We start from the raw sequence: 27,928 nt of genomic DNA, 5'->3' as shown, positions 1-27,928 counted from the left end.
CGAAAAGACACGACGGTGCGGGACACACTAATCCGAGTAGGGCGACAGGACGCTCATCGACGGCCAGACATCTATCGATGGTCTAAATCGGCTTGGTGTGTCAGGCCTTTACTCAAGTACAAGGTCTGAGTTAGTATAAGCTGCATTTTGTTAGTCAATAGTTATATCAAGGTTGTAGGAGCCATTTTATGGGTGTTGTTGGTGTCTCAGTTTACCTTATTTATATGTATAGTGCAATATTATCTTTGAACACTTGGTGGCTGGGGTTTAGCTGCACCGGGTGTATAAAAGGGGTCATAGGTGACAGGAGAGGACACAGGAGGAAGAGCATACCGATTCTACCAGACAGCCCTGCCGGCAGATGCTCATACCACAAACCTTTGACACTGCATACTTAAACCTTGGTATGTAAAGCAATAAACATCATTCTAAACTGCAGCAAAAGACCGGAAATTCATCTGTTTGTCTGCGTCAGGATCACTCTAAAACCTCCTGTGAAGTAATGGCAAAAGGATATAGAACATTGGAATAATAAAATTGCCATTACAAAGGTTGATGGAAATGAACATATCGTTTTTATTAACTTATCACACAACTAAAATACATTTATTATAAATGGTCTAAATCTTCAGAAAAACATAATCAAGGCCCATCGCATTCCCCAGGAAAACAGACATTCTCTGATATGCATCAAATATATCGGGCATGTCGGAAGAATGATCTCCAGACATTGTTCACATGAACAGCATGGGCATTGACCAGGTCAAGGGCAATGAATCAGATGTCTAATACTGTAAGCACTTCTGGAACTTTACTATAATCTTTATAGCTCTCAATCGGCCCTTCCAGCTGGAAGGTAACTTAAATGCGGATTGAAAAACGTTCCAGCGTATCCTTGTAGAGCACCTTTCACTAAATGAAGGGGCCGCCATCTTGAGAGGACACAGCTCTCTTTACACATCAATGTTCCATCAGGGTGCTGCCTTTGATGATTCTGGAGAATACAAGACATAAATGCATGAGATAAAATAGGTCTCAGGATTAACTTGAATAATTTTATTTAGGTTAAACAAATTTACCAGCGACTGCAGAAGATGTATTCTTCTGAGCCTATTTATCTGAATTCATTTTGATGATGTGTTCCAAGCATGAGGAGCCTCGGTAGATCCATTCCTCATGTTGATCCGCCTATGATTGATGACACAAAAACTACTATGAGTCAAGCAATCTAAATACATATTGCAGGGGAGAATAAACCAAGAATACTGTTGGAAATAGTTTTAAGAAAGATGTTCACAAATACTGACCAAAACGAGAACTTTAAACAAGCTGGAGTCGATCGTCTGCACCGTACACCTCTGTATTACTCCATTTAATTCTGCATTTATAGCCTGTCCAACCCGGTACTGCGTCTGGGGCGGGTAAGGCCAGGCCTTTAAATACCGCTGCATGAAGCTCTTGTGGCTGACATCTGGAATATCGTCCAAGGGGTCCGTCACTGTCACAGGAAAAACAGACAGAATCTGTCACTTACTGACAGAGTAGTTGTAGGTACCGTGAACAGATGTTTGACAGGTGTTAAATTTGAAGCTCTAACTCCATAGAGCAGGGGTGTCCACACTTTTTTCACCGAGGGCCACATACAGAAAAATATACGAAGGGCTGGGCCGCTCACTAGAGGTATATTGCCTCTTAGTTTTAAGTTAGAAAAATCAATCAAATGTAGGTAAATTGTGGTTGATATTGATGAAAAAACACAGCTCTCCGTAGGGTTTCATTTATTGTGTTGGCAGTTCATTCCTTAAAACAGGAGGCTCAGATTGCTTATAAGAGGAAATATGAAGGGTATATTTTAAGGTTGTAATGTAAATGTGTTATTGGACTTTTTTCTTATCAACTAAGATTTGTTAGAAAATGTTTTCAACTTTAATTCACTGAATTTATTTAACACATTAATACTGTTATATATTTGAACATTATATTTAATAAGCACAATAGCAGATGTTTAATTTGTGGGCCATAATTCATTATACTTTTTTAATTTGCTGAGGGCCGATTCAAAATAGGCCGCATTTGGCCCCCGGACCATAGTTTGGACACCCCTGCCATAGAGGGTCATCAGTTAAATGTATCATAATGCTGCTCCGTAGTTTAGCATTAAGGCAGGCTAACCTTCTTGCTGATGGCAACAGATGCCAAATAAGTGGGTAAGTTGTTGAGAAATATGCACATGCATTGTTGTCAGGAATCTTATGCAGTTATTGTTATTCGCATATTTCCAGAGGTAACATGTTTTTAACGGACAACATTTTTGGGTTAATTATTGCGTATGGCTGAATTCCATTTATCTGCTTCAGTTTCAGGGTCCTGGGGCCTCATTTATAAAGGGATATACGCTCAAAAAATGGCATACGCCAGTTTCTACGCAATGTTTGGGATTTATAAAATACTAACTTGACGGGAAAATGTGCGGTCCTCCACGCAAACTCTGACCCATGCGTACGCACTAAGCACAAACGGGAGAGACGAGAAACTGTGACACCGTTGGCAGAAGGAAGAATGGAGAGAAATATGTGGAAATAATACCATAAATAGAAAGTTACCTCTCATTTATCATATATGGATTAAAGCCAATCTTAAAATGATTTAACAAACGCCTGTTTGAGTATCCTCAGTGCACACAAAAACATAACTTGGAGAAATAAATACGGAAATGTTATTGATCACCACTCGATTATGTTTTCTTGTTAAGAAATGTATTCTCATAAATGATGAGGTAAACAGGACGGAATTACTTTAAACTGACGGCGTTTTGCATTTCTATAGGTTGTGTATATATACGCGCATTGTTTTATATACTATCACGTTTAATCGTGTTTTATGCCGTTTGCCAAGACTTGATAAGTCGCTCGTAAAACACAGGAGGTATGGAAGCTAAGAACACCATATGTGGTCAATTGTACAGCTAATATAACACAACACATTAGTTGTATTTCCTTCAATTTGTGCTCGTAATCTTCAAATCTGTTGATGTGAATGAATGAGACAAACTTACATGGTCTGCACACCAGGTGAAGGCTAGGTAAGTTCACATAGAGCGGCGTGTGATCATCCATAAAGACCAGGAACCTGGAAAACAAATATATGATGTTCATCATCACACAATACTTTGGCTAATGCATCCTCATTTTATCATAAGAAATATAGGGCTGTCGTGGATTGATTGTCCAAAGTAAACTGGCGATTAGTCACAAATTATTTGTACGTTTATCTATTCTAAATTAGCCTTATTTATTTGACATGTTTTTGATATTCTTATCAACATAGAAGTGGACAAATATGATTGCTTTATAAGAAATGTCTGTTTATTAAAGATAAATATTCTCCAGAATAACCTCAAAGGTGCTGTATGCTCTAAGATTAGGCAAACTGAATCCCCACATTAAACAGATGGGCATATTGAATATAACATTGGATAGTAATACATGTAGTTTAAAACACTTGTCAAGGTTGACTAAACATCCCCTGTTTTTTTTTCAAGCAGCTCAAATCATCATTGGATCCTTCAAACGTAAAACAGATAATCTCACACAATGTAATTGTGTCAATCCTCACATGGGGCAACATCTCAAAACAGGCTGATACAAAACAAACAATACATAACGTGTGCTTGTAACAGTGAGAGTGTACCACAGAACCAGGACTCAGCCTCTATAGTGCAGTTAGACCAGTTATGATGTCCACTCGGCTCCTTCAAAAACTATCCAGAGTGGTCTGCTTGCGAGGCGGAGGGGTGCGTCTCTGTGAATCTTGACCTACTCCGGTCGTTACTTCATTCCCATTGACAGTAGGTACATATTACTTTGGTCTTGTCGAGAAAACCACCTGGCAGGGCTGAACATGCAGCTTTCAAACTACGGAGCGGTCCCAAGGTCACAGAACGCGCACATTAAAAAAAAAACGAGTGGCGTTTAAAGAAGTTACGTTAACGCGTTAACTTTGACAGCCATACAAAAATATGATAAATGCCACTTCTGTTTTTAGAAGTGCTCCGTTTGGAAAGAAGGTTTTTTTTTTTTTTTTAATGGCTGAGTTGACCTTTTCTCTAGAATTATACATACTGGTTAACAATGATATGAAGTCATTGGGAACAAATTGAGGATCAAAGTGAAACACATTTTAACGATGGAAAAAAAAAGACCTGTGATATGTGAGAAATAGTGTAGCTTAAGTATAAGTTTAACTTGATCCTCGAAGGTATTCCATTACACACGAACCTCATGCGGTTTTTCCTGCTTGGGAGCTCTGCCAGGGTCCCGGGGCAGAACTGGCCCTCTTCAGTCTGATGCTTGACCACAACACGAGTGCCGACCAACAGACTGTCCACTTTTGGCATGTAGTCAAAGGCGATGTGGTGGCCGGAGACGAGGCTCTTCCCCTTGCTCTCAAATTGGATCTTGTATTTCATCCGTCCATCTTCTGCGAAAAAAAGAAAGCAACATTTTTTAAATACTATTTATTCTAAATTACTTATTAAAAGCAAAAAACCTCTTTAGACAATGTTAGCAATCTGCAAAACTAATTTGTTGTCTACATTTCGCCTCATCTAGGTTGTTATTGGGCTGCTCATTATGGGCCTACAACTATATCCTTACAGTAAGCATTAAAACTATTTTAACACCTAAGCTGGAATTTACAAGTCAGTTGTCTACAGTTTTCACATGTTCGGGACAGATTATGACCATGTGGTGCCATCAATGCCAACCGTCTTTTATTTGTATTAGTGTGGACATGGCCTTGGTCACAGGTTGAAGATTTTGCAGAAATGGCGTAATGAGCAATACTTTAGTTAATACATGTACTTTTCCCATATGTACTGGATATGAGAATGGATTGCTTAAACTTGTATTACACTGCTATAATACTTTTAATTTTTTTTACATGATTTAACATGTGGTAAATTTCCCTCTACTGACGTATTCTCAGACCTGAATTTCAACAGCCACATTAAGACAATTTAGAATCAGCCCGTTATAGCAATTTATGAAATTCTCATTCTTTGGAAGTTTTTCCTTGTACGATGTGAGGGTCTAAGGACAGAGGGTGTCGTATTGTCATACTGATATTCTGTACACACTGTGAAGACCACTGAGACAAATGTAACATTTGTGATATTGGGCTATATAAATAAACATTGATTGATTGATTTAACCACCCTTGTATGAACTGTGCACTCTGTGAATGTTGGGACCCTGCAATGAACTCCTACCATGGTCTTGCAGTACATTTCCCCTCTGAATTTTATATCTATGAAACTGTCTGCCGTGTGGGATAGTTAGTTAACCTCCCTTTTTATGAAAGAGATAACACTGTGATAAGATTAAAAGTGGGTTAGCCTACCCCGTTTCTCTTCCCACCATGAGGTATTTTACTGTCAAATAATTTATTTTAAAATACTAGTAATAATAATAATAATAGTTAGTTATAAATCCCTGCTTAGTTAAGTGCCTAAATACATTTCTGATCTGCCTCATTATGAACCATCCAGTGTGTCTGGGATGGGTCATGGCTTTCTCATTTGCCCAAGCCCTTTTATCAAATCAGATACCTATTAATTTATTATTACACATAACATTTTCTTGTCTTGTACTCCTGTATTATGATATGTTGAGCTTGTTTTATATAAAGCACTTTTTAATTCCTGAAATGTGCTGTACAAGTTAACCCTGCCTCTAGGAAGGGTTATGTATGTTTACTACATTTAATCGATTTGTACTACATAATCACTGACAAACATGATTAAAGCCCCCGAAAAAGACAAATACCTGTCAAAATGAAGAATGTGTGTTTATTTTTGTGCCGGACAGATTCCTTTTTTTCTTACCCCTTTCCATCATCTCGAGAATTATTCCCCGACGCCAGCTCATGGCCTTCCTTCTCGCCAGGACACACATGGTAACCTTGATCGCTCCTAGTGGCGCGCTGGGAGCAGTCTCGGTAACTTGTTCAGACTTTTGACAAGGAACAACACAGTTCTGTTCTAGGCTTGCTCCTGTCAGTGGAAAAGAAACATAAATAGGGCATATCCAAACTGATGATGGTAAATTAATTTATAGTTGCCCATATCATTTTTTTAAAACAGAATAAATGTTGCATCTTATAAATTATGTCTCAATATCCACCATCTGTAAAATAGATGTTTATGGTGTGCATTATTAATTCAGGTGACTGCGATTGGGCCAATAAGATTTAAGTGTCACCCAATTCAATTGCAAAAAGAAGATGGATCAGCAAACTGAATGGTCATTGTTTAGGTGTTTCTTTATCTCATACTTCACTTTAAAAGTAAAATATTAGTTCCCCCTTAAAACAACCATGCCTAATGTTAGAGGGTCAGCCGAAAATATGTACATAAACCACAAGCTATGTAAATATGTATTTATTTGTTATGTTTTTTTCCATGACAGGATCAATATGACAAGGAATTTATTAGGATTCAAAGTTATTCAATGATCGCAACGTCCTCCGTCGTAGGGATTTTAATGTTTTTGTGTCCATTACCTTCGGTTTTTGCTGGTCGTGTTGATGTGTTCATTACTGCAGTCTTATCGTCGGTATTGGCACTTGCTTGGGGTGTTGATATCTTCCCTTCGTTGCTCGTAGCTGCAGTAATTCTGCCATGTTCTGATTTGATTTTACTTTGAAAACGTTTCTGGTTCTTATGATCTCCTTTTCTTCTCCTTTTCGAAGCAGTCTTGTTACTTGAGAATGAAGAATCGGAATCATCGGACTTCTGTTTTGGTTCCCACAGCTCATCACAATCCGAGTTGTTGGAAGATTCATTTTCACTGTGGTCATCCAGAGGCGTCGGAGGACAAAACGTTTTCATCTGATTTTCAGAAAGTCTGGTCAAGACCACCACTAGTTCTTTCCTGATAGAGGGTTTTTTGGAATTTCTTCCATAAAGTGTTGCACTGCTCTCCAGCGTTGATGATGTTCCTACAAAGTATTTAAAAAAAATCACTGGTCAAACAAACTAAAATAAGCCAGTTTATTGGTGAAGCAATTCACAATTAAAAAGAGACAAATCCTGCATGAATGTTTTAATTTCACAAAAATGTGCATCTCACCACAGCTTGTTGCATTATCCTCAGAATCAGAGTCTGAGTATTCCCACCGCAGCAAGGCGTATTGTTTCCTGACAACGGCTTCACATGCCGACACAGACCTGAACACATTAACAACAAATACAACACGAATCAAGCAAAGAACATAAATTGACTGTACTTCAAATACTCAGAAGGGACAGTACTTTTAATAAAAACAATATTATTTTTTAAAACATTACTTTGTCCCAAAAATCTGTCCAGGATAGGCAGTTTTTAGAATGGATGGATGAATTTGAAACACTCTTTATTACAATAGTTTGGAATATGAGGTCTTTTATTTTAAGAACACATTTAAATGTGTTAAAAAATGTTTTTGCTGCCTTCATATTCTGAAGTTTTTAGTTGTTTCTCCTGTCAATCCGTCCAATTCGGGCCTCAAAGATTAAAAAAGTTTCCTCTGTGGTTGATTATGTTTAAAACGGCTTAAAATAGGTATCAATAATAAGTAGCAATTGGTTGTAACACTCACTCGCAGAGCTTTACGAGTTCGGAAGCCCGTTTTACTTTCTGATCCACCAGAGCTTGAATCAGGACGTATTTCTCCAACACATCGGACTCCATCAGCTTGTCCTTCTTCACCATCATTTTTATCAAATTCCGGAGCTCTAGCTTATCCGCCTCCATTATCACTGCAACACAAAAAGTCACAAATAATGAGGTTGTGTTGTTTATTCCAGGAAAGACAAACAACTTCTAAATTCAACTATTTAATAAAATAGCAAAATATATACCGGTAGTCACTTGGCAAAGGACTCCGTCAGGTCATAGAAATCACAGGCAGCAGTGCTGTAGTCTGTAACCACTATTTCCAGAAAAAGCCTTGAACGGTTGAACCTCTTGCGCACATACATTTTATTATTCAGGGCATTGCCCGCACATTTATGGTTGGTTGAGACTAGAAGGGGAGGACCGTGGATAGACTTTGGCCTCCCTGGTTAGTGCACAGACTTAGTCCGAGGTTGCGGTCGGATAATCCAAAAATCAGCTCCTAACGTCTAACCCTATCGTCTATTCCTTGACCCGAGTGAAACGTCACGGGCTTAAGGGATAGTGGATAGGAGAATTCAAAAGGATTTAGGAGAAGAGACTGTGGTACTTTAGAGAATCCGACTGCACTTTCACTATCCGACGTGTTTATGATGCGCCAGCGGACATCATAAATGTGCGTCTGCTGCTGTGGGGAAACTATGGAAACTAGTTTTCTATAAAGCGGACTACAACATGGATGTTTAATAAGAACGAGGGACTACTGTAAACTCATCTAGAGACTCTGCACCGTGCTCTGATGCTGTTGCTTTTTGCTTTATGAACGTGGACAACAGAGAAACATATTCTTCATGACCAAAGTTGGAATTGAAATAAAAAAGGAAAGTGAAACTTATGCTCGTCAGAGTCGTCACCCTCTCCCTCCGGTCCACATTAATACAAATGATCCCAATACGTATTATTGTATGAACTAAAGATCTTAAAATAAATACAAATGTATTTATTATAAACGTTAGTCCTTAACATCTATCACTGTGTATATCACCATTCAAACATCTTTTAAAAGTTGAACAAACCCCACACAGCTCAGAAAACACTGAAATGTTGACAACATAATTTCAGTAAAAACTAACATTTCTCTTTTTGATTATAATACTGATGAACGTTCAAAACAAAGCACTTTGGCAACTTACCACATACGTTTTAAAATGCTTAATAAGCAGGGGTGCACATAACTTTTTTGCCCTGGTTCTCAAAGGGGCACCTGGAGATGTTGCTTGGTGCTCATCCTTAAAATGAAATAAACCGTAACTTTTGAGGGGGTCTTGACTTTATTTGCCAGACACACGGCACTGAACACACATGCAGAGGTGAACACAGAACACACATGCAGAGCAGGGTTTCCGTTAGCCGGTAATTACCGGTTTTTAGCTGGTAACATTTATAAAAAACCGGTAAATTCAAAACCTGACGGTCAAAATGTCTGGTAATAATTAGGGAGGCTCCGATCGATCGGCCGCCGGTCATTATCGGCCGATATTCACTCTTAATAGTTTGATCGGTGCTCTCTATAAAGGCCGATCAGGAGAGCTGGATCTGATCGATATGGACATAAACGCGAGTGAAGTGTAACCGGAGCGAGAGAGAGATCAGATCAGCTGCTGAGTCTGACCGAGACACGCAGCTCTGCAGAATCACCTGAAGCCCCGTCCTCTGTTTAGCGAGCTGCATGAGAAACTGACGTGCTGTCAGGAGAGAGAGGGAGGGAAAGAGAGGATCTGTTTCTCCCATGTTATTATTCAAAGTTGATGTAAACTTCTAAATAATGTACCTTATCTACTACAAGTAGTTTGTTTGAATGTAATAATTATGTTGTTTGTGGAATCATTTATTGAAAAATGAATCTGAATTTTTCGATCTGTTACGATTATAAACTGAAGCAATATAAAAATGAGCCCCGTGAACTGAGTTTTAAACTGAAGCATATCTGCTCATAGTCCGGTAATTACCTGCTAACGGAAACTCTGCTACACAACTATTATTATTATTATTGAAATATGACCGGTAAGTTTCAAATTAGTCCGGTAAAATAAATTCTGCCCGGACATTTGACCGGCGAGAAAAAAATCCTAGCGGAAACCCTGATGCAGAGGTGAACACAGAACACACATGCAGAGGTGAACACAGAACACACGTGCAGAGGTGAACACAGAACACACATGCAGAGGTGAACACAAGACAACATTAGCACGACCAGTAATCCTACAAGCTGTCATCACTACCCTCCTGACTGTCAGACATGGTAGCTGATGATGTGGCCTACTACTTTCTCTCTGGTTGAGTCTGCGATTAGATGGTTGCATCCACAAGTCAACAGCTGGTTTTGGGTCGAAAGTCTCTGTCATCTTAGACAAGTGGATGTAATCAAATAAGTATGTGAACATAACCAATAACCTACCATAGCCAATAACAAATGAATGTAACTTATTTTATTTGTGTTGTTCATTCACATCTTATTTTACCTTAAAGGTGGGGTAGGTAATTTTGGAGAAACCATAGACTGTATATATAAATGGACGTAGGGTCCGTGACGTCACCCATAGGATTCTGCAGAGTTGCCGTGAAGCCCTTAGTAGGCGGAGTCGGCCACTAACGGCTCAACAGTGACGTCAGAGTTCAACTCCCGCCTTCTCCAGCCTGCTCCAAATAAGGGCAAATAGGCGGAGCCGAGGCGGGACCTGCTGCCACCCAGCTGGAAGTTCCAGAGCTAGCTGAAGCTACCAAGCTAAGCTAACATGCTCCCCATCTGCACGCTGCCGTCGCATTTTACGTTTCTAAGGTAAGCGGCCTTGAAACTATTCAGCAAAACTATAAATAATAATCTAAGTTATTGAGTTTTTAGCATAATACTTCAGAATCTTAAAACCCCTTAACGTTTGTATGCAATTGTGCTAAATTCAACACTGGAATCAAGCACATATTAATATGTTTGCATGACATTAGTTATATATATATATTTGGATATCACTTAACCATACGTTTAATACATTTAAGTCAAGCTAAGGTACATGTGATGGTAGCTAGTTAGTGCTCTTACCTGTGAGGCCAACAGCATAATAACCAGACTGTATCATTAAAAATAAGTACCAGTTCTAGATCCTTGACTTTAGACAAACAATTCAAAAGACAAAATGTATTTAAAGACCAATCTTTATTTGAATGTGCCTCTTAACCTGAGATATTAGTTATACAGTAATAGTATTGACAATCTAAAAAAACTGAGCAACTCAACAGTCAACTTTATGTTTCTTATTGTCTAAAGCATTTATTATTTTCATTTCCCCCCTCTCATATTCAGTGTGGACGGATTGAGACAGCGTGGTGTCCAGAGGGCTGCAGAGACTTCAGGGAGAAACCTCCGTGTGATGGACGTCCTGTCTGTTGGTGTGGAGAGGACTGAGGGTCTTTCCTCAGCGAGGCAGACCAGGCCTGATGAAGGAGCCCATGCTGGGCAAAGCTGATACCAACTGCACAGGCCTAGTCTGTCACGTTATTTGACTAAATGTGTTTACTTATACATTTAATAGGTTTACACCTTCTGTCCATATGTGCTTTTTATTTAAAACATTTGATTAACTTTTGGTTTACATTTAAATAAATTGTATTTGTATTTGCACTCCTTTTGTCCATTTATTTGTGACGTTGCAAACTCTGCGGTACAAGGCACAAGTGATGTGAAGCTCATAAAGTGAGGCAAATAGAAATAATCAGCTGATGGAGTGTAGATGTGGAAATAGCTGCATTCGATCAGCTGACTGTTTTTACAATAAAAGTAGTTTCTTAGTGAATGTCCTGTACTGGTCTTAAAATCTCATAACATCAGCTTTTAATGTTCCTCTTGACCCTCAGAGAAGGAGAAAATGTTGTGTCTTTCAGGCATGTCCTTTCCTAACAAAAATGACAGGAAACATAAAACATATTATTGCAGAACAAGTGTGTTATTTATGAAAGCGGTGTGTTTGTGTGTTTAGGGGCTGTAGATATAATTATTTTGTAATGGGTTTTTTTTATTTCAACAATGAGCTACAAAGACAATCAGATTATGAATGAACAGTATGAAGTTCATCAACATTGAAATATATGTTATTATCAAAATAATATTTAACTGTTATCAAAACGTAGTGCAACTGTAGAAGCTTGCTCTGTTGTCTCACTGGAAGAATCACTTTTACCACGTTTTTTACAGACAATATTGAGAGATAAATAGTAGCAGTTCTCACTATGTGTTGTTAAATATCTTTGCCTTCAATACATTACATTAGAAAGCTGACAAAGTCATATTGCTAAATATCTAAATGTAACTTTTTGCATGGAAAAACCCCTCAACTTAACTGATGTGTAGGTGATCGAGTATTTAGTATTGTTTAATGGAATACATATCGGTGTATTAAAGTCAATACTTCATTTATTTAAACCAATATCTTTCTTGATTCTGTGTACAGTATGAAAAAAAGAGTATTTGTACCTGAGCTGAAGTTCACTGCTGTGAGGAGTCCAGTTCTGTCTCTCACTCTCTGGTCCAGCCTGCCTGCATCACCTGGACACCTTAAACAAACAGATATATATGTAAAGTACCATGTGTACAAACAATATAACTGATTCTCTTCTGTTGAACATGTTGGATTGTGTATTGTCCGAGTCAGGGTCCTTTTTATTTTACTGTAACTTTGGAAGTTGTGTTACCAATGCTTACTGTTTATTTGATACCCATTTGGTAATGCAATTAATAAAAACAACAAGGTTTGGGTTCGTTCTTCAGATGACTGTGACGTTAACGTGTAAGCTCGATAATGAACTCCAGCTCAACCAACCATATTGTAATATCTAAGTAATCATCTTGAAATATGACATTAATAATTGTAATATACACACATCTTATTGTGAGGTTGATTTCACATAACTACTTCGACATTAACTTGTCTACATACTTGAGCATAGCCAATTTAAATTAACCTTAGATGCATACAGTTCTACCTACATAATAAAATATCTCTAAGTTACAAGGATGTAACCTTATTTTATCAACCTCAAACAGAAGCCGTTTGTTCAACAGTATTATCCCACTTAACACTTGTCTATTTCGTTTTAACCTTTATATATACAGTCTATGATTTTAACTTGGAGGGTACGATTACAATCGTTAGCACCGATGTAGCTACCACTAGCTTACATGCTAACCCAAGCCTTACCATTCATTACATAGCTGATTAAAATCATTAACACATAAATAAAGCACTCGAATTTCACTTACCGCATTCATGCACCGTCTGTTTTAAACGCAGAGCGAGTCACAATAGTCCGATATATAAGCATGAAGAACAAAAACAACCACAGCCGGCTACAAGTTGTGTTTCCTGGATGAGCTGAGCAAGCAGAGTCCCTGTAGCTTCACGGAGCTGCTAGCAGAGAGACGAGAAGCAGCGCAGGCACTTGACAGAGCAGTCACTCAATGTGACCACGCCCTAATTTATGCACACACTTTAAGACCTAATATAAATAAAAGGATCGCGTTAGAAAACAATTCACTCACAGACCCATAATCATGAAGGTGGAATCTAACTATATCGATAATAAAAATGTATGGAGCCAGGGGTAGAAACATGTTTTTTTCTGCTGTAAAGTTGGGCATTTTAACATGGGGGTCTATGGAAATTGCTCCTTTCTGCAGCCATCGCCTATCGGCCAATATATGAACTGCAGTGTGTGGCACTTCCGTATTGGCTTCACGGCTCTGCCCCACAGTTTGCCGCTTGGGAGAAACCAGCTGAGTGCATTAGAATTTGAAAATACACAGCCGGAAGAAATCTGCCACTTCCTTACAGAGCCCCTCCTCCAACACACACGAACGAGCACATGACCAATGAGGGCACGAGATAAGTTTGTGCACAGATGGAAGGCTGACAGGCAGGTAGGCCATCCAGTTACTTTAGCCGGGCCGGCTAAAATGATTGGTCGTACTTTTTACAGTATTACGGCTTCCACAGATGACATTTTATTATGGATTTTTTGTCAAAGCACTTAAGATATTCATTGCTATCGGGATGTTAAGAGCATTCCATGGAATATAACAAAAAGTGTATCTCGAGCCGGTTTCTGAAACTTACCTACCCCACCTTTAAAGGAATGGTATGCTCATGACACTCATTTTTAAATAATTATCATCCGATAAAACAGACCAGTCTCTGCCAGTCTTTTTTTTTTTTTTTTAATCCGATGACATTATCAGTGATTTTAAACTGATTATATACCGAAATAACATCAACACTGTGGGCGCCGCCATTTTCCGGACGTGACGTAAACCATGCGTTTGGTTTTCGAAGACACGTTGATCTCCATGTTATTTACTGTAGTTTCTCTCTTCAAATATGCCTCACTGTATCGCGAAATATTGCCACAATTCTGATAGGAACAATCCACGGAATGCTCGGTTCCATCTGTTGCCAAAAGGTAAGCGTAAGAAGTACATTCGGAGGCAGTGGCTAGCGAAATGTGGCCGGCCCGAACCGAAAGATTCACAGGCTCATGTATGCAGCGAACATTTCAAATTTCCGGACGACTACTCTGAGAGTATGATAAAACATAACATGGGATTTATGGAACAACCATTACTTAATGGAGATGCAGTACCATCGGTCTTTCTGGTGTCATCACCGACCAGGACACCAGTTCGGCCAGTTGAGAAATCGCCCTCTGCAAGTGTGAAGCGACGGAGGAGCAGAAGTAGTGCTCGGAGTCAGAATAAGGTATGTTATAGCGCATTTCCATTGCAGCGGCTCGCCCCGTTTTAACGTCCTTTAGCGTCCAGGCCAGGACAATTTTTGGTGGCCTTTCCATATAGCGTAGTACCGGCTAGTGTGTATTTCCCCCCAGTTTTTTTACGGCCCTCGTGATTCTATGGCCAGGGACAACGAAGCTGAGTATGCTAAACTAGAGAGGGAATCGCTAGCAAGGGTGGTACTACATGCATACATATAGTATCTTATATCATCTTCCCATTATACACACATGCATTTACAAACATTTGGACTACCTATGTTGCAAATGTATTATCTTTTCAATTTACACACGGCATCTATTGCACGTCTGTCCGTCCTGGGAGAGGGATCCCTCCTCTGTTACTCTCCCTGAGGTTTCTCCCATGTTCCCTTTAAACTGTGGGTTTTCTTCGGAGGTTTTTCCTTGTACGATGTGAGGGTCTAAGGACAGAGGGTGTCGTATTGTCATACTGATATGTATGGCTGAATTCCCCCATCCAATCTCTTCACATTGGTCAAAACTTCTTCCTCTGCTGACGAGTCCGAACTCAAATACTCCGCCATGTTTCCGTGTGTTGACAAAGTGAACGCATGGATGACGTCACGACCATCACGTGACTACTGAAAATGGCGGCGGCCAGACGGAATATAAAGGTTGATAAAAAAAGAGCTATAAAATCATTATTTACCGGGGAATATCGCTGATTTCTTCAGGGTATGGTTTAAACATAATGTTTCACTAAATACTGAAGTTTTGATTAATTATCTAATGAGTGGACCATTCCTTTAACATTTATTTATGCATTTTTTTTTTTATCTCCAGTTTTAAAGGATATTTTTGGTTACTGTCCTATAGTATACATTGGAATGATTTAAAACCTGTTTATCGAAATAATTATAAAGGGGTGCCTTGGAAATATGTGTTTACATAAATTGTGGCCAAACCGTTTGAACTTAGACTAAAGTGAACTATCTAAACACTCAAGAGTCCTTTACCTCACTGAGCTGTAGTATCAGCCTCTCAGTCTGACTGGAGAGGACTCTCCCTCCACATTATTGTGGAAACATCTTCTTCTTATATCCGTTAGAGCAGCTAGCACCAGATTCTAATAACAACAGCGCCGGTACCGGGAGGTGCGCCCTCTTCTCTCTCTCCCTCGCTCACTCGCATTTTGGCTGTGAGCTGCGGGTGCCAGATAAGCCAACATCCCCCACTTTCATCACTTACATCGTACAGGGCAAATGAAACGTGTAACCGGGGTGAAAAGGGTGTTAGATTTACTTAATTATGAATATTGTTACATCAAGGCCGAAAATTAGGATGAGCCACAATGGCAGGGCTCGACATTATAAATGGCCCGCTGGCCCGGAAGCACTATTTAGACACCCCGGGCCAGCAGAACGCACTTTCCACTTGTCCGCTCGGGCCACTAAAAATATTGCTTTTTAAAAAAAAAAAAATGGTCCTGTGGTATTGGCATTTTGACTAGCAATTTTGTTAAATTGTTTCGTTTATCAACGCTACAACATAGCTTTTCGTGAGTCGGTTGTCGTTGTTGGGTGAAAAGCAAACAGCTGTTTCCCGTGAGCGCGCTCCTTCACTACAGACTATCGCGCCACCTAACCATTCGCCAAAATGTTTTTAATACCAGCGGTAACCGGCCAAGCGCCGGGCAAAAAACAATCTTCAAATAAAAGAAAGTCACCGGAGGAGTTAAAGGAGAGTGACAGTGAGCATGAGAAGAAGAGGGAGAGAAAGTTTCAGCCAGCTTGATCAATGGAGTTGGCTTCTAGTGGTGCAGTGACGCCCTTTTATAATCTATCGATTAGATTTAAGATTTGAAAATTATAAAAGTAGGGTAGACATGTGGAGATTATCCGGCTGAACAAAACGTGCATTTATCAAACAGGTTTGTTTTCCACAGAACTTATTTCCAGCTATTTTCCAAAACCCTGTGGAGAAATCCCATTGCTTTTTGTCGAGGGAACCAGCAGCTTATTTCCTGGTTTTAGGACGCGTCACTGGCTGCACCTCTCAATGTGATGCCAATATAAACAAGGTCTTTAGTCGGCTCTGTACATCAATGCCGACCTATGCTGACAAGTAAGTGAAGAGTAGAAAATATAAAGGTATTGGCTATAGGGAAATGTCCCAGCAGTTTAGGATAATGAAGGTTCTAATCTAATATATTACATTTCTAACTCCTAATGACAGGAAGGCAGAAAGCGCATTATACAAATAATAATACTCATAATAATAGCAGACATTTAACAATGACCACAATATAATTATTTTAATAAACCATATGTGAACAATTGAGGAAAATGAGGAAGAACTGATGATTCAAATGTTGTAATGTAGTTAGTTATGCACTTTTTGTTAAATTGTAGTTAGTTATGCACTAACTACATTAGTAGTTAGTGCATAACTAACTACATTACAACTTGTAAATTATTTACAACTTGTAAATTACTATTGCAACAAATGTGTTAATTTTCTTCATTATTAGTCGATTTTTTTTGGACAAATGCTCCGGGCCAGTGGTTACAATGGTGGGGCCAGTGATAATACAATGCCACTGGCCCGGAGGTAGACATTTACCCTTAATGTCTACCCCTGCACAACGGTCAAAAATGTTTTTTTCCCTCCCAGAACTGCCAGCGCTGCACCTCCCCAGATCTGGCGCCCTGAACATCTAGCCAGTGCTACGGGCCGGCCCTGAGTTCATATCATGGTTCATATGCAACTCGCAAATATCTTTCTCTCTCTCCTCTCTCTCTCAATGTTGGTACGCCAATGTGCCTTTTCTCAAATGACCCGGTGCTCTTTTGTTGGCGGAGGTTGACACCTGCACACCAGTTATGTGCAGCCCTGATAATAAGCACAATAACTTTCATGATATCATTTCTCGGTCATAATCGGTTGTTTCCGTGAACGGCCGTCTGTTGTGTGACGGCAAATGCTGCGGCTGCAAGGCATTGTGGGGCAGCACTTTCTCCTCTCCTTTCGTCAAGGGAGGTCCAGTGGTTACTAAGCTAAAGGAGGTTACATTCCTTACTTTTCATTGGTGTTACCTTATTTAAGTTACTGTGCAGAGGTTTGGGGCAGTAATTATAAAACTACAACACAATCCCTATTTATTCTACAAAAAAGAGCAATAAGACTTATTAAAAATGTCGACTATAGGCAGGGCTGTACATAACTGGTGCGCCAAAACAAGAGCACCGGGTCATTTGCAAAAAGGCGCATTTGCGTACCAAAATTGAGAGAGAGAGAGAGAGAGAGAGAAGAGAGAGAAGAGAAAAGAGAGGAGAGAGAAAGAAAGATATTTGCGAGTTGCATATGAACTCAGGGTCGGCCCGTAGCACTGGCGTTATAGATGTTCGCCTAGGGCGCCAGATCTGGGGAGGCGCTGCGCTGGCAGTTCTGGGAGAAAAAAAAAACATTTTTGACCGTTGTGGCTCATCCTAATTTTCAGCCTTGATCTAACAATATTCATAATTAAGTAAATGTAACACCCTTTTCACCCCGGTTACACTTTTCATTTTCCCTGTACGATGGGCGCTGTCAGTGATGAAAGTGGGGGATGTTGGCTTTTCTGGCGCCCGCAGCTCACAGCCAAAATGCGAGTGTTCGAGGGAGAAGGGCGCACTGCCCGGTACCGGCGCTGTTGTTATTAGAATCTGGTGCTAGCTGCTCTAACGGATGTAAGAAAAAGATGTTTCTACAATAATGTGGAGGGAGAGTCCTCTCCAGTCAGACTGAGAGGCTGATACTACAGCTCAGTGAGGTAAAGGACTCTTGAGTGTTTAGATAGTTCACTTTAGTCTAAGTTCAAACAGTTTGGTCACAATTTATGTAAACACATATTTCCAAGGCACTCCTTTATAATTATTGGGATAAACAGGTTTGAAATCATTCCAATGTATACTATAGGACAGTAACCAAAAATATCCTTTAAAACTGGAGAGAAAAAAAAATGCATAAATAAATAAATGTAAAGGTGAAATAAGATATGAATGAACAACACAAATAAAATAAGTTGCATTCATTTGTTATTGGCTATGGTAGGTTATTGGTTATGTTCACATACTTATTTGATTACATCCACTTGTCTAAGATGACAACAGAGACTTTTGACCCAAAACCAGCTGTTGACTTGTGGATGCAAGCATCTAATCGCAGACTCAACCAGAGAGAAAGTAGTAGGCCACATCATCAGCTACCATGTCTGACAGTCAGGAGGGTAGTGATGACAGCTTGTAGGATTACTGGTCGTGCTAATGTTGTCTTGTGTTCACCTCTGCACGTATGTTCTTTGTTCACCTCTGCATGTGTGTTCTGTGTTCACCTCTGCACGTGTGTTCTGTGTTCACCTCTGCACGTGTGTTCTGTGTTCACCTCTGCATGTGTGTTCTGTGTTCACCTCTGCATGTGTGTTCTGTGTTCACCTCTGCATGTGTGTTCTGTGTTCACCTCTGCATGTGTGTTCAGTGCCGTGTGTCTGGCAAATAAAGTCAAGACCCCCTCAAAAGTTACGGTTTATTTCATTTTTAAGGATCACCTGCAACATCTCCAGGTGCTCCTTTGAGAACCAGGGCAAAAAAGTTATGTGCACCCCTGGCTATAGGGGTCATACAAACCCATTATTCTTAGAGCTGAAATTATTAAAACTGTCTGATCTTGTTGAATTCCAAGTTCAATGACCTGGGAATATTCAGATATTGTTCAATGAAAGACAAGGGAATTATTATTTACGTGGTTAATTTATATTCACTAATGTGAAGAGAAGTTGTTGTGTTTCTGTTTGTGGGGTGAAGATCTGGAACAATTTGAGTGAGGAGCTAAAGGGATGTCCAAACATAAAACTATTCAAAAAGAGGTATAAAGACAATTCTCACAAGGTACAGGGATTGCTAAATCATAACTGTTTATATTCTTGTTTTGTATTCAATTTATGAATTTGTGTTTGTATGAATTTGTGTATGTACATATGTATATATATATATAGAGACCATTCTCATAACTTGCCTGTATATATTATATAAATTATTCAAGATTATAAGTATACATTTATATTGTATGTTTCAGACGTGTAATTAGCTGAATCTTTGTTGTTTATTGATATCAGACAATGATACTACAGATTATTCAATTATTAATTAAATATTTCGTTTTGTTATTGCATTCATTTGTATAGTACTGTATCATCTTTGGTTTTACACGCTCGAAATAAATAAATAAACTAAACTAAGAATGCTAACTATAGGTAACATAAGATAAGAATAAACAAGTTTAAATGATTTGTTATTGGTTGTGATCATATTCTAAAGATGTTTGGATTATTGAAAAGTATACAGCTCCCTTTGTTGAAAGCTGTATCCATAAATTCATTTTGTGCTCAAAGTGCACCAGATTGATGCATTAAACTTCAACATTTAAAAAAAATATCTTCCCGGACCCCCCCTAGAGGATGTGAGGTCCACCCCCAAATAAAGCAGGTTAAAATAATTAAATTGCATACATTTTCTTTTAGTAAACACTGAAAACGGGTCCCACAGACCCAAACAGCACACAAAGGTAAGTAGGGGTGCAACAACTAATCGACTTAATCGATTAAAATCGATGACCAAATTAGTTGCCAACTAATTCAGTCATCGATTCGTTGACGTCATCACGTGTGTTCTACGCGCCGTTAAGCTCCAACGTTATAGGTCTTTTTATCGGTACTGGAGACATTTAAAAAATATATGTCATATGTATTATTGCTACATAAACATTATATCGCAGTCTTAGTGTCGCCAACTTGTTTCTAATATGCAAAAAGAAAAGAAAATGCGTCTATGATGTATTTTCGATCTTTGCCAATAGTGTTTAGCATGTCAGGGCGGTAACACGAGCAATTTGTCTAAACATTTAGCAAAAGTGCACCACATTCAGACGGAGGAATGCACCGGGTTCGACTGTCTTTAGTAGCTCTGTAGTCCCCCCATCCACGAATAACTTTTCCATGTCAGCAACACACGCAGTTAACACAATTATACAAACATGGAAAGAGGTAACTAGATTATTAGAGGTAACTGAGTTATTTATTTTGTTAAAGTTTCAGCTATTCTGTTTACAATTCTGTTATCACATTATTTAATACGATTTGTTAAAATATTGTTTCTTTTGATGTGAAATATTATTTATTTAATTAAATAAAAAGCAATGTTAATTTTGTTTTGTTAATGTAATAATATATGTATTTTTGAATTAAGTATTCATCTTTATTGTCTTTATTGTTAGTTTCCACATGCCTAAACAACCTCAAGCTAAATCTAAAAGTTGATGGCTAAATAAGAGCGTTTGAGAAATTGTGCAAAGCATAATAGTCGACTAATCGTTTCATTAATCGATAATCAAATTACTCGTCTGTTGCAGCCCTAAAGGTAAGCATATAATAATGTGTAATGAAACAAATACCAATAACTGTATTACATTGTTTTCTTATGCGCAATTACTTCACACTGTCTTTGTCTTTTTCGTCCTGCATTTATTGTGCCCTCCTCAGAAAATAACTGGCCCCAGCCTGGCCTCCCCCAGTCAAATTGGTCTAGAACCGCCACTCGTCTTGGACTGACAAAACAAGACATTAACACACATCTCCTTGGACTTGAGCATTTTTACTATTGTCTGCCATTTTCTAGAGGTAAAAATGTATCTAGAAAATGAAAACATGATCTACATTTTGGCAGGAGATGGTGCTGAAAGGTGGGGGTTGTATTGGAACAAAACAGCTCCCTTTGTTTCCTGTCTTTAGTAAAACAACATTTATCATTTCAAATACCTGGCGTTAAAGTCTGCATACATATCATTGCTTTAGTAGAAACAAGCTAAATACACTTTTAATATAAGAACAACTGATTTTTCAGATTGTTTTTAGCCGTTGCTAATGCTAAAGATACATACTCCATGATAACAGAGCCTACGACACATCCGCCCGACACACCCGCCCAACTCATCGGTTAGTCCTCGACCGTGAAGCCTTTTCTCTTGTAAAGGTTTAGCAAATAAGTTTGTAGATCCTTTTTCTTTTTTAAATCCCACACCGTAGCTTACCTCTTTGTATGTCTCATCTAGATCTGGGAAACGACAACGCGCGCGATATCTTCTTCGGCGTATACTGCTGGCTGCACCAGACGGAAGCTCACTGCTGCTCCCGGTGGTCGTACTGACAAACAGCTCTGCATACTGTTAAATATACATCATTTGCAGTGGTGGACGAAGTACTCAGAACTTTGACTTGGTAAAAGTAGTAATACCACAGTCTAAAAATACCCACAAGTAAAAGTATGTAATTCAAAATGTTACTTAAGCAAAAGTACAAGTATTACCATCACAATATACCTAAGGTACCGTACAAGCTGTGCGTATTAAGAACTTTTACTTCTGAAGGTGGAGCTAACATGAATTACTTTTGTATACGACCAGGTATCACAATCGATAATAGTACATCATAAGTCATTAGTGGATTTATTTTTCCTATAATATGAACTTTCTAAGTAACTAGTCACTAAACTAAAATGTTGCAGAGATACATTCAGTAGAAGTAAACAAGTAGGCTATTGCTTCCAAATCGTAGTGAGTAAAAGTATACATATTACCATAAAAATACTTACACATACATACAAGTACTCTAAATTGTACTTAAGGACATTACTTGAGTAAATATACTCAATAATAACCAAGTATATACTACAACTTAGTTATAATTGTTTTGCTTACTTACTGTATACTCCTGCTCCTCAATTTGGAAACAAGAAAAAAAAGACTTGTTTTCCATTTATTTGACAACATAAATTACTTTTGTTACGGCTGTATGTATTCCCTGGCTGAAGTCGAATAATCCATTTAGTTTAGGAACCTTCCTAACGGAGTGAAATGACCCGGATGTCCCTCAGTGGCAGTGCCGTTCGAATTCTATAGAATGATAGGAAAGGAGGTTTCAAACTTCCTTTATAACCTCCTTTAGTTTAGGAACCATGGCTGCAGTCGGATAGTTTAAAAATCAGCTCCTAGGTTCTAACCCTATCGTCTATTCCTTGACCTCTGAGTGAAACGTCACGGGGTTAAGGGATAGTGGATAGGGGAATTAAAAAGGACTTAGGAGAAGAGACTGCGGTACTTTAGAGAATCCGAATGCACTTTCACTATCCGACGTGTTTATGATGCAGCAGCGGACGTCATTGTGTGCGTCTGCTGCTGTGGGGAAACTATGGAAACCACAGTTTTCTATACAGCGGACTACAACATGGATGTTTAATAAGAACGAGGGACGACTGTAAACTCATCTAGAGATTCTGCACCGTGATCTGATGCTGTTGCTTTATGCCAGGGCTATTCAATTACACATTCAGTTGGGCCAGATTTTATAACTACAAAATTCAGCTGGGCCAGACATTCAGCGGCCTGTAAAAAGCGGGTAATGACACATTTTAAACCAACACATATTACTGCGATGAAAAACATGCCATTTGTATTCATTGTTCATCTAACAAAAGGCACGTCAAAAAGTGCATACAAACACAACAAATTAATATCATTAGCATTATAACTACTAAATATACTATAGCAACTATAATAGCATTAATTTAACAGAATCTGAGGATTCTCAAAGTGCATACAAAACAAAAAGTGCACAGTTGAAGCATTACATTTGTTCGCTTTAGAAGTCAAATATTCAGGTTATTTTATTGAACCAGGCACATCACAACGTGCATTTAACTGAATACAATAATAGCAGTCTTAATAAATGTCTTCATACATACAAAATAAAATTGGATACATATGACACATGCACATCAAAAAGTGCATTAGCAAACCGTTAAAGAGCTCCAATGTAACATGAAGAGGTAGTACTGTAGCAATACTATTTTTTCACTTTTCAAGTATTAACAAAAAATCATACGTGTTGGTCACATTTGACCCAGACACATTACAAAGTGCATTTAAATACAAAAAGAACTGTCAAACCCTTCAGTGCACAAACCCAAAACAAGGGATAAGGGTAACTAACATGAATGAATACTACACTACACTACACTACACTACACTACACTACACTACACGTCTACTATAGTAAACTAGCTGCTTACTATCACCTCATGTGTGATTTGTCATCGCTGACTTTCTCAATGGGAGAAGTGACATTTTTAGTCTTGAACAAGAGCAGTGATCTTTGGCTCATAGGATGCCAATGCAATCCTAAGACATTGGTGAAGAGTGCTGTCAGTCAGGGAGCAGCGAGTGCTACTTTTGATTGAGTTCATGTGTGAAAAGCTTGACTCACATTGTATGTTGATCCAAACATACTGAGCACACAGATCGCTACTTTCTGAACTTTAGGGAACTGCTGTTTTTTGACATCACTCCAAAACTTCGCTGGCCCGTTAGTGCGCTGCTCTTGTGCCATGGTTACGGATGAATGCATGTCAATAAGTTTCAGTGTACATTTCTCCTCGTCGATGGAGGGGACCACTTCCTTTGCTCTGGTGGATACGCCCCCCTCTATTGCAACAGTGAAGGGGTCTCTGGCAAAGCCCATCACCTCTATGGGCAGAGCAAGTCCATCCAATCGACCGGCAAAGTTCTCTTTCAACCTCGCAATGAAATCTGTCATCACATCCGTGATTTGTGCTGGGGATGTGATGTGTTTGCGGAGCGTCGGAAAATGCACTATCCGACCCGTAAGACGGTCGCGAAAAGGTCCAGCTTGACTTGGGCAATGACTCGCGCATCTGCTCCACAAGATCAATGACCGTTTTGTCTTTGTTTACACTTCAGAGTTGAGAGAGACATGTTTTAGAGTTGCTATCATAGGACCACCGTTACTAGCACCACTAGATGCACTTTCCAAAAACGTGCTGCGTTGTGGTTTGGTGGTTTCTAAGCAACGCGGAGTGTTGCGTTCATGGTCTGTACTAGTGTAGGAATTTGGCCACGGGAGGCTGGGCCACTCGGGAGTTGGTTCTGGGCCGCATCTGGCCCGCGGGCCGCCATTTGAATAGGCCTGCTTTATGCTTTATGAACGTGGACAACAGAGAAACATATTCTTCAGGACCAAAGTTGGAATTGAAATAAAAAAGGAAAGTGAAACTTATGCTCGTCACCCTCTCCCTCCGGTCCACATTAATACAAATGATCCCAATACGTATGATTGTATGAACTAAAGATCTTAAAATCAATACAGATGTATTTATTATAAACGTTAGTCCTTAACATCTATCACTGTGTATATCACCATTCAAACATCTTTTAAAAGTTGAACAAACCCCACACAGCTCAGTAAAGACTGAAATGTTGACTTTATTTGATCATTTCAGTAAAAACTAACGTTCATATTTCTCTCTTTGATTATAATACTGATGAACGTTCAAAACAAAGCACTTTGGCAACTTACCACCTATGTTTTAAAAAGCTTAATAAGCACCGTAACTTTCATGATATCATTTCTCGGTCATAATCGGTTGTTTCCGTGAACGGCCGACTGTTGAGTGACGGCAAATGCTGCGGCTGCAAGGCATTGTGGGGCAGCATTTTCGCTTCTCCTGCCGGTTAGGGAGGTCCAGTGGTTCCTAAGCTAAAGGAGGTTATAAAGGAAGTTTGAAACCTCCTTTCCTTTCACTCTCATCATTCTAGATAATTTGAACGGCACGTATCATGGCTGCCACTGAGGGACTTCCGGGTCATTTCACTCCTTTAGGAAGGTTCCTAAGCTAAATGGACTATTCGACTTCAGCCCATGACTGCAGTCGGATAGTTTAAAAATCAGCTCCTAAATTCTAACCCTGTCGTCTATTCCTTGACCTCTGAGTGAAACGTCACGGGGTTAAGGGATAGTGGATAGGAGAATTCAAAAGGACTTCGGAGAAGAGACTGCGGTACTTTAGAGAATCCGAATGCACTTTCACTATCCGACGCCAGCCAGCGGACGTCATTGTGTGCGTCTGCTGCTGTGGGGAAACTATGGAAACCACAGTTTTCTATACAGCGGACTACAACATGGATGTTTAATAAGAACGACGGACTCATCTAGAGACTCTGCACCGTGCTCTGATTCTGCTGCTTTGCTTTATGAACGTGGACAACAGAGAAACATATTCTTCATGACCAAAGTTGGAATTGAAATAAAAAAGGAAAGTGAAACTTATGCTCGTCACCCTCTCCCTCCGGTCCACATTAATACTAATGATCAGTGGCGGCTGGTGGAAAATATTTTTGGTGGGGCTATTGATAGAGTGAGTAAAGTTTTTTGGGACCAATGACCCCTTAAATTAGGACTTCTGGAGATGTAATGGCGCGTTTCCAGTGCAGCGTGGAGCTCGCTTTAATGCTGCGTTCAGACCAGACGCGATGCGAATATTCGCTTGCTCTAAACGCTCCTATCGCATCGCTCTAGTCGCTGAGTTTCACCGCAGCTGTCAGCTGTGTTTACTCGCATCATTCAAACAAGACGCGCTGGCTCGGGAGCTACAACAACATGAACATATTTTACCGTGATTAAATTGTAATACACGTTTCTAAATGATGCCGACGTAACAACATACTGATACCGGTTAGTAAAAACCATGAATTAATGCTTTGACAAGTCTGCAGACAGACGGCAGGCGAAAAACCTTTTAGAATGCTTGTTCCCTGAATGGAGCTTGGCTAAGCTAACGCTATATATGCTCCGACCGTACACACTCACAACAACGGCCTACAGACATAAATAAACCAGCGACTGTATTCTCCATGACACAGACAGTCTGTGGTTTGTACTTGTTTAACTTTTGTCTAGTTTCTGAACAGATCGTATCTGTCCCCGGCTGTTTGAAGAGCAAGCATGTGAAACAAAAGATAGCATTTACCTGTTTGCATCCAGCCAGCCATGTGAGAAGCCTTGTTGATACGTTGTATTTTTCACGAGCTTGCTGTGATATATACAAATCGGGTTGGTCCGGTCCAAGGTCTTTAAGTATCAATTTATCTCCCAAACTTCTCCTTTCAAAAGGATTGGAGAGTAGCTCTTGGGCGGACCGAGGCTCCGGCGACTCCACCTGCACACCATTCTCATCCAAATACTGCGTCACCTTGGTTACTCACGAGTCTAAAAAACAAATCACGTCAACGCACGTAAGCAACATGGGCGCCAACCTGAGCGCCCACGTGACCAAAATATTTGACGGCGCTGATTGGCTGAAATTATGTTTCGGCGGCACAGTTTACTATTGAGACTTTTGCAACGTGCTGGTTGCTGCTGTTTCGCTCGGGGGCTCTGCCCCGTAATGATAAACTAATGCCATGGGCAAGGCCAGGCAGGAAACAGGTGACTTATCAGTAACTTTAGACATCGTAACACCATTTTAAACGAGATTGTATTGTAGATTATACATTGTTGTGATACTAATTGTATGATATTTACCTTGTTCATTAAAAATTAAAATATAAAATATATATTTTTTTTAAATATTTTTTTTTTATTTAATTTTTTTTATTTTGTATCAGGCAAGAGGTGGGGCGGCGCCCCTAGCGCCCCTATGGGCCGGCCGCCACTGCTAATGATCCCAATACGTATGATTGTATGAACTAAAGACCTTAAAATCAATACAGATGTATTTATTATAAACGTTAGTCCTTAACATCTATCACTGTGTATATCACCATTCAAACATCTTTTAAAAGTTGAACAAACCCCACACAGCTCAGTGAAATGTTGACTTTATTTGATCATTTCAGTAAAAACTAACGTTCATATTTCTCTTTTTGATTATAATACTGATGAACGTTCAAAACAAAGCACTTTGGCAACTTACCACCTATGTTTTAAAATGCTTAATAAGCACCGTAACTTTCATGATATAATTTCTCGGTCATAATCGGTTGTTTCCGTGAACGGCCGACTGTTGAGCGATGGCAAATGCTGCGGCTGCAAGGCATTGTGGGGCAGCATTTTCGCTTCTCCTGTCGGTTAGGGAGGTCCAGTGGTTCCTAAGCTAAAGGAGGTTATAAAGGAAGTTTGAAACCTCCTTTCCTATCATTCTCATCATTCTAGAGAATTCGAACGGCACTTATCATGGCTGCCACTGAGGGACTTGGTTCGCAAAAGGATTCATCTCATGAGGCTTTATCATGGGCTTCATTTGAACACAAACCCCCTGTTGGTCAAAGTGTGTAAAACAGGCAGATTGGACATCTCAACAGTGTGCTCTCTCAACAATGTGCTCTATCATACCGAGTTCCCAATGAGTAAAGCCAGAGCCATTATATGGCTCTGAGTAAAGCCTTAGAATAACTCTAAACAACGAACATAAAATCATATTTTCATGTTAACAATATTGTTTTTATTCCAATTGAACAATTGTGATTGAAAAGCCTAAGGATGCTGGTAAACATTGCAAAGAGGGATTTGTATTCCTTAATAATATTCATAAACT

General features: G+C 39.4%; 1 protein-coding gene across 3 annotated transcripts; it reads right to left on the bottom strand.

The window, feature by feature from the left end:
- Positions 1–552: 552 nt before the first annotated feature.
- LOC117455543 (histone-lysine N-methyltransferase SETDB1-B-like) lies at positions 553–26,654 on the bottom strand. Of its 3 annotated transcripts, none has more exons than XM_034095084.2 (10): positions 26,363–26,654; positions 7,639–7,798; positions 7,131–7,228; positions 6,562–6,999; positions 5,885–6,052; positions 4,278–4,479; positions 3,056–3,129; positions 1,308–1,498; positions 1,080–1,188; positions 553–994 (listed from the first exon to the last, which is right to left on the bottom strand). In XM_034095084.2, the coding sequence occupies exons 1-9, from the start codon at positions 26,382–26,384 to the stop codon at positions 1,111–1,113; spliced, it is 1,431 nt and encodes a 476-aa protein (XP_033950975.1). In that variant the 5' UTR covers positions 26,385–26,654; the 3' UTR covers positions 553–994; positions 1,080–1,110. The 3 variants fall into 3 exon arrangements, with proteins under 3 accessions (XP_033950975.1, XP_033950977.1, XP_033950976.1); XM_034095086.2 differs by lacking the exon at positions 26,363–26,654 and adding an exon at positions 21,573–21,664; XM_034095085.1 differs by lacking the exon at positions 26,363–26,654 and adding an exon at positions 21,423–21,513.
- Positions 26,655–27,928: the final 1,274 nt, after the last annotated feature.

This window comes from Pseudochaenichthys georgianus, chromosome 11, assembly GCF_902827115.2.
Source record: "Pseudochaenichthys georgianus chromosome 11, fPseGeo1.2, whole genome shotgun sequence".
In the NCBI taxonomy this organism is placed as follows: Eukaryota; Metazoa; Chordata; class Actinopteri; order Perciformes; family Channichthyidae; genus Pseudochaenichthys; species Pseudochaenichthys georgianus.
This window is presented reverse-complemented; position numbering and strand designations above follow the sequence as displayed.